This window comes from Sander lucioperca, chromosome 9 (assembly GCF_008315115.2).
Source record: "Sander lucioperca isolate FBNREF2018 chromosome 9, SLUC_FBN_1.2, whole genome shotgun sequence".
NCBI classification, from domain to species: Eukaryota; Metazoa; Chordata; class Actinopteri; order Perciformes; family Percidae; genus Sander; species Sander lucioperca.
Window position 1 is genome coordinate 17,448,124 of NC_050181.1, and position 14,439 is coordinate 17,462,562.

The window sequence follows — 14,439 nt, forward strand, 5'->3', positions numbered from 1 at the left end:
TGGTCGGGGTGGTGGATGGGTCAAACAACACAGGAATTTCACCCCGGAGACCGGGGATTGCGTCCCGCCTGTTGCAGTTCCTTTCCGCGTTATTCTCTTCCTAACCACAACCGTCCCGTTGTTGTCGGCGTCTCCTGCGCGTGACCGTTCCTTTCCCCGTTCTTCTTTTCCTAACCACAACCTTTCCCCGTTCTTCTTTTCCTAACCACAACCTTTCCCCGTTCTTCTTTTCCTAACCTCAACTGTCCCGTTGTTGTGGCGTTTCATGTCCCTGTTGTTGCGTGCCACAGAGACCGCGGATCGTGTCCCTGCGCCCGGGGATCTCGTCCCACGTGTGGCGGTCCGTCCCGTTTTTTGTCGCCGGTGTGTGGCGTTTCATTTCCCCGTTGTTGCGTCCCCCAGAGCAGCCCAATGTCATGGAAGTTTGTGAAATGTTCACGTTCGAAAATCGTGACCTGTACACGAATCAATAAATGAAAATAATGTGACCATTTCATAAACTGGTGTGAGATCGGGTTGCGGAGGAAGGACGGCAAAAACATCTTTCCGATCGACAAATGCCTTGATCGCAGTTCTCTGTTCCTCTTTTAAAATGAATGCACTGTCGATATCTTCTGTAACAGACGCGATGGCGGAATCTACACATCCCAATTCTCCAGCGGCAGCCATCTTTGTTGTAAACAAATTTAACCAAGTGCTCTTTGGTGACGTGGTTGATTACGTTACTGTTGATCATCTGTGCATCATCGTATAAAGCCCGCCCTGACAATTTGATTGGTCCGAACAGCTCTGGTTCGAGCATAGTTGCTCCACAACGGATCAAGTCCAGACCGAACTTCCTGACCTCAAATGTTGTGGGCGGGGCTAAGTTTGGCTGGCATCCAGGCTACATAACTACCAAAACATGGAGAAATGCAGTTTCTCCCTGGTTCCTTTAGTTATTTCAAGCTTCAGGAACTGTTAGTCACGTCAACATTCATGTCTTTACTAACAGGTTGCTTTCTTTAGTTGTAACTTCTAGTCAGTGGCGGTACAGTTCTCCTTGCGGAGGGCTCAGACTCACAATCTGATTATTGCTTGCATTTTGGACTTTGCTATGGCAAAATGTAGCCAATACAATACGGTTTAAATGCAGTTGGCGTGTTGTTCCACTGCTGACTGCAAACGTGCATAAATTTTTACTGCTGCCTGCTGCATACATACAGTATATGCTTTCTAATATTTAAAGCACTCACTTTTTCTTTTAAAATGACCACATTGGCCCTCGGGATAGGAGTCACATTTATAGGTGTCTGGTTAAAAAACATCTGTAAAATATGTGAGCCTGTTAAAATATAAAAATGGATGTTTTTAAATGTGAATGCTTTTTCTCCCATTGTTTTTCATTACACATGCATTTCCTGGACTCCCTTGGTAGATTCTAAGTCTCCCACATTCAGTATTCTGTAGATCTGTTAAAGTCCAGGGGTTTAATGTAGCCAAGAGGTGAATGAGTGCCACAAGCCCATGTAAAGAGGTAACTTCTCCATCAAAAGACACAAAAGAGGAGGGAAGAGTAAATCATGCCTACATGTGTGCTGACTCAGTCAGCAGAGATAATGAGAAAAGTTGATCTACAGGAGAATAAATAGTTGAACGCAATACAGAACGCCTGAGAGCCTTACTGCATTATATTCCTTAGTTTGAATTTGCAATTGTCAGCTGTGTTTCCCTTTACACAAATAAATGTATTTCCATTGTACATTGACGCAGAAAAAGGTAAAAATAGGTGCATCAAAATTCACCAGAATGCAGGAAATTAAGTGTTTAAAGGACAATTCCGGCACAAAATGAACCTAGGGGTTAATAACATATGTGTACCGAGTCGAACGTTCTCTGGGATATGTTTTCATGCTAATCGAATGCGTCTCTAGCTTTAAACTAGCTACTGCAAAACCGGTGGTTAGCTGCTAACGCAAGCTGTCATGGCACATGGTAAAACGCTATTTTATACCACTAACAAGGCTCAAAATAGCACCACACTTCAACGGTTCAATCACGAACGCTGTCTTTGAGCCATGTTACTGGCTACTGGTTGCCAACGTTCGTCGTTCAACTGCTCATGACTGTTTTTCCAAGATGGCGCCCACAATGCATGAACGCTACTTTCTTTATAATCTTTTTAATAAACTGTCTGTACACTTACAAAGTTCTCAATGCTTCCGTTTACATGTAGTGACCCTCATTAGGCTACAGTTGAAGTGTGGTGATATTTTGAGCTTTGTTAGTGGTATAAAATAGTGTTTTACCAAGTGCCCCGAAAACCACCGCTGGTTTTGCGGTAGCTTGTTAAAAGCTAGAGACGCATTTGATTAGCATGAAAACATCTCCCAGAGAACGGTCGACTCGGTACACATATGTTATTAACCCCTAGGTTCATTTTGCGCCGGATTTGTCCTTTAATGCTCAAGATTTTCTACCCCCCGCATCAAATGTGTCCCCACAAATGGATACGAACCTTTGCCTTTAGGTTGCAAAGCCAGCTGTGATTAGGCCAAACGTTTGTTCCATCTAACTAACATCTACAAACTGGCCAGCTCAAATGATCATCTATACGTAGAGAAAGAAAAACACAAAATAAATGTGCAACACTTCTTTGTCTTTCTCATTTTCAGTGTCAAATAAATGTATTTTCACAATGGCTGCCATCCTCCTTCATTTCCCTTGGTCCTCCTCCCCCCTCCCACACAGCACTGATGTCATGATGCATACAGCGGTATGATATTTACATAAACACAGACTTCAGTCAAGTCTCCTGCTGGATTTCTTTAAAGAGCTTATTCAGTAGTAGTAGTTCAACAGTATGGCAGCACTTTAGAAGAGCAGCTCGCTTCATTCAAGATCTGCCGCTGAGAAGAAGTGAAAAGGACCTTTTCTATTCGCAGAAATATTTTGCTTTTTATATAAAATGAAAGCAATATCTAAAGTGAGAGAGTAATGAAATGGTTCTTTTGATCTCTCTGGGGAAAGGTGAAAGCTGTTACAAAATGAATATTCTGCAGATTAGAAATCATTTTCCATTCAACAGAAGAAAGGTTATTTTTCCATCAACCTCCCACAACTTCATGAATACAAAAACTAATGGGGTGGTGATGGCGCAGTGGATGTGACCCATGCCTTTGTTGTGGGAGACCTGGGTTTGATTCCCACTGCGATACATCAACCAATGTGTCCCTGAGCAAGACACTTAACCCATAGATGCTCCAGAGGCATGCAACCTCTGTCATATATAGCAATTGTAAGTTGCTTTGGATAAAAGCGTCAGCTAAATGTAATGTAATGTAATGTGAAAAAATGAAAGGCATTCTATTGCTAAATAACCTTTCTCTCCGTGAAATGGGAAGCTGCAATTCATAAGAGGCCCATTTAGTTTAATGAAGTAGTTTTTGCTTTTTGAAAGGTGAGTTGAACTTTCCCCGTTTTGCTCTTTCTAAATGGATAGGTGTGACAGTGTTTCTGATGGTGATGGCTTTGCCTCCGCGATCAATCATCTCATCCACTTCGTGTGGTTGCTGTGCCATTTAGTATTAATCATATGACAATTTTTGGTGCCACTGTTTTTTTCTGTATGTCAATTTTATGTTTTCCTGTATATGTGTTGTGGTGTTTTAATCCTATATTTGTGGGGTGTTGTAGGACACAGTTTGATGCAGTAGAATTGTTTCCAAAATGTTAAGTTGCCGTAACAAGCAAATAAATCAGCCCTTAACATTAATAAAATGAATTGTGCTTGATCTCTGTCTCTGTCAGGTGTTCTCCCAGTCGTTGTGAACATGGCGGCCGCTGCAGTCAGTCCTGGACCGGCTTCCACTGTAACTGCTCTGAGAGCGGCTACAGCGGAGCCACCTGTCACAGCTGTAAGTCAAACATCAGCACAGACAGACAGACAGGCAGACAGACAGACATGGAGAGACACAGACAGACAGACAGACAACAGACAAACAGACCAACAGACAGACAGACAACAGACAGACAACAGACAGACAGACCAAAAGAAAGACAGACAGACAGACAGACAGACAGACAGACAACAGACAAACAGACCAACAGACAGACAGACAACAGACAGACAACAGACAAACAGACCAACAGAAAGACAGACAGACAGACAGACAGACAGACAGACAACAGACAAACAGACCAACAGACAGACAGACAGACAGACAGACAGACAGACAGACAAACAGACAAACAGACAGACAGACACACAGACATGGAGACAGACAGACAAACAGACAGACAGGGAGCCGGACAGATGGAGGGACACACAGACCAACAGAAAGACAGAAAGACAGACAGACAGACCGAAAGACAGACACACAGGGAGACACAGAAAGACAGACAGACAGGGAGACACACAGACAGACACACTGACAGACACACAGACAGACAGACAGGGAGACACACAGACAGACACAAAGACAGACAGACAGACAGACAGACAGACACACACACACACACACACACACACACACACACACACACACACACACAGACACACACACAGACAGACAGACACACAGACAGACACACAGACAGATAGACAGACAGACACTCAGACAGACACACAGACAGCTAGACAGACAGACAGACGCACAGACAGACAGACAGACACAGACAGACAGACACACAGACAGACACAAAGACAGACAGACAGACACACACACACACACACACACATACACACACACACACACACAGACACACACACACACACACACACACACACACACAGACACACACACACACACACACACACACACACACACACACACACACACAGACACACACACAGACAGACGGACGGACAGACAGACACACAGACAGACAGACAGGGAGACACACAGACAGACAGACAGATACACACACACACACACACACACAGACAGACAGGGAGACAGACCGACAGGGAGAGAGGTGAGACGGGACCGATGAAATAAGCATTTGGAATGAGGCAGTGTGTCCAACTGAATAATTAAGATTTCTTTTTTTTCTCCTGCATAATTTAAACTCAGAGGCAGAGCAAACAGAGACATAACATGAAGTTAGATAAAACATTCATGGTACAAACCCATTAACACATAAACACATTTAACAATGAGAAAATTCAAGTGTATTTGTATGGCACACTTTAAATGGCAAGTGCTTCATACACGATAAAAACAATGAACAGGAATCATACAAAACATTCAACACAGGCAATGACCAAACTGACTCATAGTAGTGTTGCCTGCCATTTGTTTGGCTGAATTAAGGACATGTAATAACTACAAGGAAGACTAATGGAGACGGAGAGAAAGAGGCAGGGCTGATGAAGGTCTGCTGTTGTATTTACTGAGTCTTTGTACTCCCATCAGTCATTACTGTCCTCTCCAGTTGGATTCTTCTTCACACTATGGGACGCTGCCGCAGAAAAAAAAACTTCAGATGATTGTCTTGACTCAGGTGATGAGACGGCGATAGCAGTGGTGGCAGCAGTCATGATCCTTCACAGTGTGTAGTCTCTCCCCCCCCCACAGCTCCTGTGTGTGTCTGCCAGCAGATGTGTTGGTGTGGATGTGATTCATGTTGAGCTGATCTCATTATTTTTCCTCCCAGCTGTGTACCAACAGTCCTGTGAGGCGTACAAGCACAATGGCAACACGTCTGGACATTTTTATATCGATGTGGACGGCAGCGGACCAATCAAACCGCAGCTGGTCTACTGCAACATGACAGGTGACACACACACACACACACACACACACACACACACACACTCATCCTCCCATCATAACGATAGTTACGTATTGTAACTCCAGACTTTACATTTCTTTGACTACATGACTCGCGGGCATCAACACCTGCAGATTAGAGTTTAGATTCTCGGCCCGGGCCGGACCCTTGATCAAGCAATTTTTTTTTTTTTTTTTAATCCATTACCTATTTAGCCTAATTGGGTGAGGAGAAAGCTATGCCATAATCAGAAATACTATAAATATGTATATATAAGCTATATAAAAGTAACAAATGTGTACAAAATTTAGGCTGCAGTTACAAAATGCAGCACTTCATGCGCGGAGTCTCCTCCTCTCACACGCATCACACCGGGCCTGCTGGGCTGTATTGTGTATCTTAAGTGCAACATGGAGCTTGAAGATGTAAAGAAAAAAAGAAAAACAGGAGAATTAACTTTGAGCAAGTGTGGAGGAAAGTCGGAGGTATGGAAAAAGTTTAAACAAGTCGTGGGCAGTGACAACAATATGTTGTTCATCATTGTTTCTTTTTTTTTACGTTTCTTCATTCGGATCCATTTGCGATCCGTTCCATTCTGAATAAACTAACAGCAGTTTACATGCTTCGTCCTTGTTGTATTATTCTAAACAGATTTCTGTAGTTCAAACAACTCTGAATTGTAGTTGAGAACGTCAGTTATAACGGCCCACGTATTAAAATAGCGTCGGGTTTAAATCGGGCTCGGGCTCATAATTCCAGTTAATGTGTCGGGCCGGGCCGGGCTCGGACGCAACGTGCTCGGGCTCGGGTAGGTTCGGGCTTGATTTTTTGGGCCGATCTAAGCTCTACTGCAGATGCATCACTGACAGTGCTGACACCACCCTGTGAGGTGAATGTGTGACAGCGGAGAGTTTAATGCATTCAGTCTGGTTTTCATAGTGGCAGAGTTTATTGCCACACCAGATAAACTACCTCCTGTGAGATGATTGGCGAATCCTTTGCCAGTTTATGGCGAATTCAGTGTTTGTAGATGCTGCACAGTCTCCACTGTGTGGAGTGCAGCTCTCTCTGAGGGTGTCATAAGGATTAGGTCGTCTAACAGAACCATGATCCCCTCTGCGTAATAGCTGAAAAACCACCTTGATACATTTGGAGGGCATACGATGAGAGAGTATCCAAATGGCAGCCGGTTGTCTATAGAACTCCCAGGAAGGAGAAGCACATGAATTTTCTGTGTTTGGGGATGACCAGAATGTGAACGTGCCCTCAGTGAACCAATCGCCAGGCAGACACACTGCGACGCATGTACAGCAGTCAACATGTTGAACGGTCACTCCAGGATGCACCGGTTGAACGAAGACAGGTCCAGCATCAGTCTCATCCCTCTCGTTTGCGCCTGTTTGAGGAAATAACAGGAGTAAAACCTGTCGTTCTCCTCCTCTGGAGGAACGCGGGATATTAGGCTAAAGCAGCGGACAAGTCAGCGGTCTTTTGACCGCCAAAGAGATCCCCTTCCGGGATGTCTGGGTGTTGCCGCTGGTGGTATCCTTACCTTACCTGACTGTCCGCCCGGCTGCCATCGTCTTCTGCTTTAGTTCCTCCGTTGGTAAGTGGGCGCAGAACTGCTGGCGGCCGGCAGGGTGTCAGCCCGGCGAACGGGGCCAAGGCACGCCTCTTTTTTTCATCTGTCATGTCTTTTGTTTAATTGTTTAGATATGAATAATAAAGTCTCACTGCTAATTTGTGTATACATCTTATTAGTGATATTTTTTTTTTCCAATTCTCTGTTTTTTGTTTTCTCTCTGTATCCGTCACTCGCTGCTTCTCTTTCTTTTAAACAGAAACACTATTACAACATGTTATTTCTATGGCCTAGAAAAGTTCAATCAACATTTGTGAACATGAGCTATTCTCTCTCAAAGCCGAAAACCAGAGAAGGAAGTCTCATAGACTGCTCCATAGACACTGACTGGGAAATAGAACATGTACCCATATCCTCAGAACATTCCCCCGGGTGCTCTACGTGTCATCTACTTTATATAACATTTTTCCCAATTAATTGAATATGGAGCAGTTCCAGACTTTAAACTATATACATTTGAGTTCTAGCCATAGAAATAGAATGAGAGTAGAATGGACAAGTTTGTCGTGGTCATTTGACCAGTTCAAACGGAAATGGTGCTCAGCACTGTGCACTGACCAGAGAAATACAATGAGTTAGCCAGCTGGTACAACAGGCACAGTTCTTTGCAATGGCAGCAGTAAACACAAAAATGACCATTCTGCTACGCTGATTTGAATAATAATGTCCGTTCTATTTCTATGTTTTTTGCACTCTAGGTTTTGGATTTGGCAGAGAGTTGATTGTGTCTACTAATATTTTTGGACCATAGGAAAAACATGTATGAATTTTGAAAATTTGGGCATATTTCCTCTTTTAAGTTCTTAAGTTCAAGTTCAAAGATGCTTGAATTATTATAGATTTATTATATATTTTATTTATTTAATTAAATTCAATCTTTTTTTTACAGAGTAGGTTGGCAGATTATAGTATACATCCTCATTGCAGCCCTGTTAGTAGTTACTAGGGCTGGGCAATGTATCTATACTATATCGATATATAGATATAGTCTTAAATTTTGGATATTGTAATATCGTGATATGAAAAAGTATAGTCTTTTCCTGGTTTTAAAGGCTGCATTACAGTAAAGTGATGTAATTTTTCTGAACTTACCAGACTGTTCTAGCTGTTCTATTATTTGCTTTTAACCACTTAGTCATTATATCAACGGTCAACATCGAGGTATTTGGTCAAAAATATCGTGATATTTGATTTTCTCGATATCACCTAGCTCTAGTAGTTACACTCAGGAATAAAATAACAAGAGCAGACAGAGGCATTAATATGACAGAATAATAGACAATAAACAAGATAGTGTAAGCCTCAAATAAAGCAAATAAAGGAGTTAACAGGCAGGTAAATGACGATTATTGAAGGTACAAATGTTTTGATTTTTAGGATACATTGTAGATTATACATCGGGACAGTAGATCAAACTCTTCATCTATCTCTTGAATGTAAAAATAATACGTAAATTATTCCTATAAGTCTGAGTGAGAGTGCCAAGGCCAAAGATAAGATGCCAATTGTAAATGGCCATTGTCGCAAAGGCAAGTGATGAATGAAGAATGAATAATTAAAAAATGCAAATTAATAGAGGTAATTGTTCAGTAAATAGCAACAATAATCAAAAAATCTATCCATCTATATATCTATCTATCTATCTATCTATCCGACACCAGAGGAGAACACATGGATGGTGATCCAGCACAACAACACAGAGCTGACTAGAGTCCGGCCGTCTCCAGGTGTAAACCAGCATTCAGTCCAGTTTGACTACTCGACTGAAGAGGAGCAGCTATTGGCCGCCATCAGCCAATCAGAGCACTGCGAACAGGAACTGTCCTACCACTGCAAGAAGTCCCGCCTCCTCAACACTCCAGGTAAAGCCTGTTCAGGAAAGGTTTGCTAAGTGTACCCACGTGTGATTTCTTTATAATGTGGGGATTCACAGGTCGATGTTAATGGACTATATTTATATAGCGTTTCTAGTCTAAACTACGGTGGCTGCAAATACCACAACACAACCAAATATATAAACGCACTGCAAATAAAAAACGATGCAAAAAGAAAAGCACGCAAACCCCGAAAAAAGAAGCGATGCAAAAAGAAAAACAACTTCATTAATTTGACAACACATGCGCAGCATTCAGCAAACGCACTGCAAATATCACAACACAACCAAATACATAAACGCACTGCAAATACACACAACACAACCAAATAGATAAACGCGCTGCAAATATGAAACGATGCAAAAAGAAAAGCACACCAACCCAGAAAACAAATGCAACAAAAAAACGCTGCATCCAGATTACACAACGGAAGTTATCCAGGCCTCTAGAGGGAGCAGCTAGTGGAACAGCTATATTTTCGACCGTTATTAACCGATATTAAATTCATATTATTATTATTATTATTATTATTAATAACATAATATGTTATTAATATACAGTCTATGCTCCCGTCTCATGCCCTCCCGGCTGGTGCTGTCCCCGAGCTTCGGCTTTTCAAAATAAAAGCTTGCGTCTGGTCCGCTATGTGTTTTTACTTTGGTGTGTTGGGTGTTTGTGAACTAAACAGTATGGCAATCATGCTGATGATTACAATAACTTTTTCAGCAGATGTCTTACTGACAACACGTTGGAGTTAGCAAAGTAGTTCTGTGTTTATATGTGCGGGCGGGATTTCTTCAGTTTGATAAATCCCACGGTAAATTGGCTGGTTTACTAACAGGGAGGGACTATAAATCCTGTCTGTTTTTTGTATTTCAAGAGTGAATTGCTCCACAATATGAATACAGATTGATCACTTATTTTGTTGGTAACCGTTGTTGTATAATCACAGTATTACACTTGAGGAGGCCTACACTTCAGTAATTTCAGACCTCGAAATTAAACCCTCTCATGTGGCTTAAACTAACGTCAACGTTAAAGCTGATGCAGTTTTAAATGTTTTATCACCACGAGTTTACAGACGTCTCTGCTGATTGAGTATCACCTGTGACCTGAGCCGAGACACACCCACCAAACCAGAGAAAACATATCTCAAACATAGATTTAATATTTACAGTCTATGCAGTCTATGCAGTTTCTCTCTCTCTCTCTCCCTCCCTCTCTCCCTCTCTCCCCGTGAGGTCGAAAATCCAGCTGTTCCACTAGCTGCTCCCTCTAGAGGTCTGGAGAACTTCCGTTGTGTAATCTGGATGCAGCGTTTTTTTGTTGCATTTGTTTTCTGGGTTGGTGTGCTTTTCTTTTTGCATCGTTTCATATTTGCAGCGCATTTATCTATTTGGTTGTGTTGTGTGTATTTGCAGCGCGTTTATGTATTTGGTTGTGTTGTGGTATTTGCAGTGCGTTTGCTGAATGCCGCGCATGTGTTGTCAAATTAATGAAGTTGTTTTTCTTTTTGCATCGCTTCTTTTTTCGGGGTTTGCGTGCTTTTCTTTTTGCATCGTTTTTTATTTGCAGTGCGTTTATGTATTTGGTTGTGTTGTGGTATTTGCAGCGCGTTTGCTGAATGCTGCGCATGTATTGTCAAATTAATGAAGTTGTTTTCTTAATTTGCTTGTGTTTTGTCTATTTGCATGTGTTTTCTTAAGTTGCAGGGCGTTTGCCCCTGTCGGCCACCGTACTAAACAACTACTCAAAGCACTTTTACATAGTACAGAAACCATTCACCTGGCCTAGGTGTTACCTGCTCTTCAGGTTAAAGGTGATAGCACAGCATTGAGGGTGATTGTTTAGTGTCTTGCCCAAGGACACTTTGACATGGGACTGCAGGGCCAGGGATTAAACCACCGACCTACTGATTGGTAGACAACTGCTCTACCACCCAGCTGCCCCAAGAACAAGTAGTCTTATGCTGTCAGACGTAGAGTTGCTCACCTAGCAAGGACAGGACCTGCCCTGGTATTTACACTACTAACTTAGTTGGACATTTTGGGAAATATGCGTATTTGCTTTATGGCAGAGATTTAGATGAGAAGATGAATACCGCTTTCATGTGTGTACAAAGGTAAAGCCAGCAGCCAATTAGCTGTTTGCTTAGCACAAAGACTGGGAACGGGGAAACAGCTAACCTGGCTCTGTCAGAGGGTTACAGAATCTTCCAGCACCTAAAGCTCATTAATTAACCCATTTGATATTGTGTGTTTAATCTACAAGGGTTACGTGCCAGACTGTTTCTTGGCTGGGACCAGTAACTTCCTTGAGTCTCTTCTGATTGCATGGCAACTGCTCAGAGCCAAGAAATAGTTTGGCACATTGCCCCCCGTTAACATGGCAAATTGTTGTTTTTACACTTTGATTAAATACGTGTTAATATGGCGTGTTAATTCTTGAGCTTTAGAGCTGCTGTTGGGTAGATTTAGTTTACTGTTGGACAGAGCCAGGCTGCTGTAGCTGTTTACCCCTGTTTCCAGTCTATGTGCTAAGCTAACCGGCAGCTAACTGTAGATGTTGAATAGACAGATACCTGTTTTGTTTTATTTATATTTTGACTAATACAGAATATAGAGGATTCTTAAGTCAGTTTCTTCCGACTTTATCTTTCAACTTTAATCATGAACTCTACTGGAGCCCAACATTTCATTTGATTTTATTCTGTGTTTCTGAATAAAGTAAATCTCACTTTTTAATAATCCTATTCAATCTTAATCTTTTAAATCTTTTAATCTTATCCAGGGGAGAGCACTCAAGCATTTTCCTCTTCCTTTTCCCTCAATACCCCTCATGTGTACGTTGAAATCAGAAAAGACTGTAAACAAGAACTTGTTCTTAATTGACTTGTGGGGTTAAATAAAGCTTAATGAAAGCTTGGTTTAGCAGGCTTTCTTCAGCTGGGACTCTTTCTCAACCAGAAAGAACAAAACATAAAAAAGCTTTTTGCTGCAAACTTTATGCGGTTTCAGGGATGTTTTTCTCTTTCACGAATGGTTCAGACAAATTGATCATCCAGGATGTGTGTAATACCTTCTATTCATCAGTGTTTTCTTTGTTTAGTCATATGTTTCCTGTGCATGTATGGACTCAGAGGTGGTGAGTATGAGAAACAGAGGGAGAATTACTTTGATCACCAAGTTCCATTGCATTTGTCTTGGTAGCAGTTAATGCATCAGCTTTCACTCTCATGCAAGTTTATATACAAGAAAAAACATTGTTTAGTGTGAAGAGACACAGCTATGATAGAGCACAGCTTTGATAACATCCAGTTTTTAGCCATGCTGGCAGTATGGCTCTGGGTTTGTCGTTCGGTCGGTCCACCACTTGAGTCCAGACTGAAATATCTCAACAACTAGTGGACGAATTGCCATGAAATTTGGTTCAAACATTCATCGTGTCCAGTGGGTGAATCTAGCTGACTTTGGTGATCCTCTTACTTTCTCTCTGTTGCTACCATGAGGTTGACATTTGTTATTTTGACCAAAATGTCTCAGCATCTATTAGATGGATTGCTATTAATTTGGTTCATGTCCCCCCGCCAGGATGAATTTTGACAACTTTGGTGATCCACTAGCCTGGAAACCAGACAAATCTTCAAGCTCATGTTTCATTTGCTCTGGCAGATACGTCCGGCCCCTTGACATTCAGTCAGATTACCAGGGGGCCAGGACCTGGACGGGCCAAACATGGAGCGGGTTTAAGACAATGACTGACAGAGGAGTTTGTGCTTATCGAACGTACAGTAGTTAACGAATGTAACTGGCACACTGCCTCCAGCCTAACGCACCAGGCTCCCGAAACTGTCAAACTAGGCGGTCCTGACCAAATATAAATCAAGATTATGTTACTGTATTGAATATTTCTCACCTTAATGTTTTGAAAAATATATATATTTTAGTGCTGTTCAGATGTAATTTGAGAAAGTTTGTGACCAGGAAGTTATTTTTCCTGCTTCACAACAGACCAAACACCTCCCCAACTTGCATGTGTCGCTCAGAGCCACGTTGTTTCGTTGCTCTGATTGGTTGTAGGCCTTTTCGATTACTCCAGAGGCATTTTAGGCATTTAGATACTTATAACTAATTGGTTTGTAGATGGGCTTCACCATCCTCTCGCACCCTCTCTCTGTGTCAGAGTTTTTTCAACTGACTGCTGCTCTCCCCTACTGCCGCGGCTCTTTTTGTTTTGTTGTGATGTTGAGAAGTAAGACACGGGAACTTTCTTTCTGCATCATTTAATCAGAGACAAACGGACTCCTACACTGTACTTTAACTACCACTTAACAAGTAAACTGCTGATGTGTTCTCTGCTCTGATAGCCAACAGCTGTCTGCTCTGAGCGCATTCACCGTCACTCACTCTCTCATGTGGCCTATACACTAAACTCTGAGCTATTCCTTAAAGGAGCTTCCCTGGTCTTATATCACGATGATTGTCTGCCAGAGCTTCCTATATATAGTCCGAAAGTCCGAACCATCCTAAAAATGCTCGGATCAAACTGAAAAGTCCGAAGGTCTGGACCAAACGAGGTAGGTGTGAAAGCCCCCTCAGTCTGTGCCTTGGAAATCGAAATCTTGGAAAATCAACTAAGAGGTTCGAGTCTATACGCATTTGCGAATAAGTCTGGCGATGCCAGGCTATGACCCACTGACTTTGACCAGTACTTTGGTGTATGACCAAATACCTGCAAAACTAATGACATTCCCATCAGCCTCAGGTGTATTTTGTGTTTTGTGCTCATCATCAAATGTTAGCATGCTAACCCGCTAATCTAAAGTGTCAGATAAGCATTATACCTGCCAAACATTGGCTAGACTCTTACTGTTGCTGTATGTGTATTTGAGCAGGAAATAGTGCTGAAATAATCAGTCAGATAATTGATGAGTTAATAGACTGAAAAAAGTAATCAATTACAAGTTGGATAACAATTAAACATTTGAAGTCATTCCTTATTTAAACCAGTTATCCAGTGGACATGCATACAACTATTGATTTCAAGGACACATCCTCAAAGTTCTTCTTCCCTGCGGAACTACAAAGAATTTGAGTGGTTAAGCAACTTTTTGGGGGCCGGGTAATAAAATGATGGATGAAAATAGTGTAAGTGGTTGAAAAGGAAGAA

The 14,439-nt window shown here is 41.9% G+C and overlaps 1 protein-coding gene across 1 annotated transcript in view; it reads left to right on the forward strand.

Moving 5' to 3' along the window:
- Positions 1–14,439, forward strand: part of LOC116044902 (contactin-associated protein-like 4) — a 206,537-nt gene that overhangs the window by 114,755 nt on the left and 77,343 nt on the right. The window contains exons 11-13 of the mRNA XM_031292425.2: positions 3,790–3,896; positions 5,638–5,757; positions 9,058–9,258. Coding sequence (XP_031148285.1) covers positions 3,790–3,896; positions 5,638–5,757; positions 9,058–9,258 — 428 coding nt within the window. The remainder of the gene's footprint in view (positions 1–3,789; positions 3,897–5,637; positions 5,758–9,057; positions 9,259–14,439) is intronic.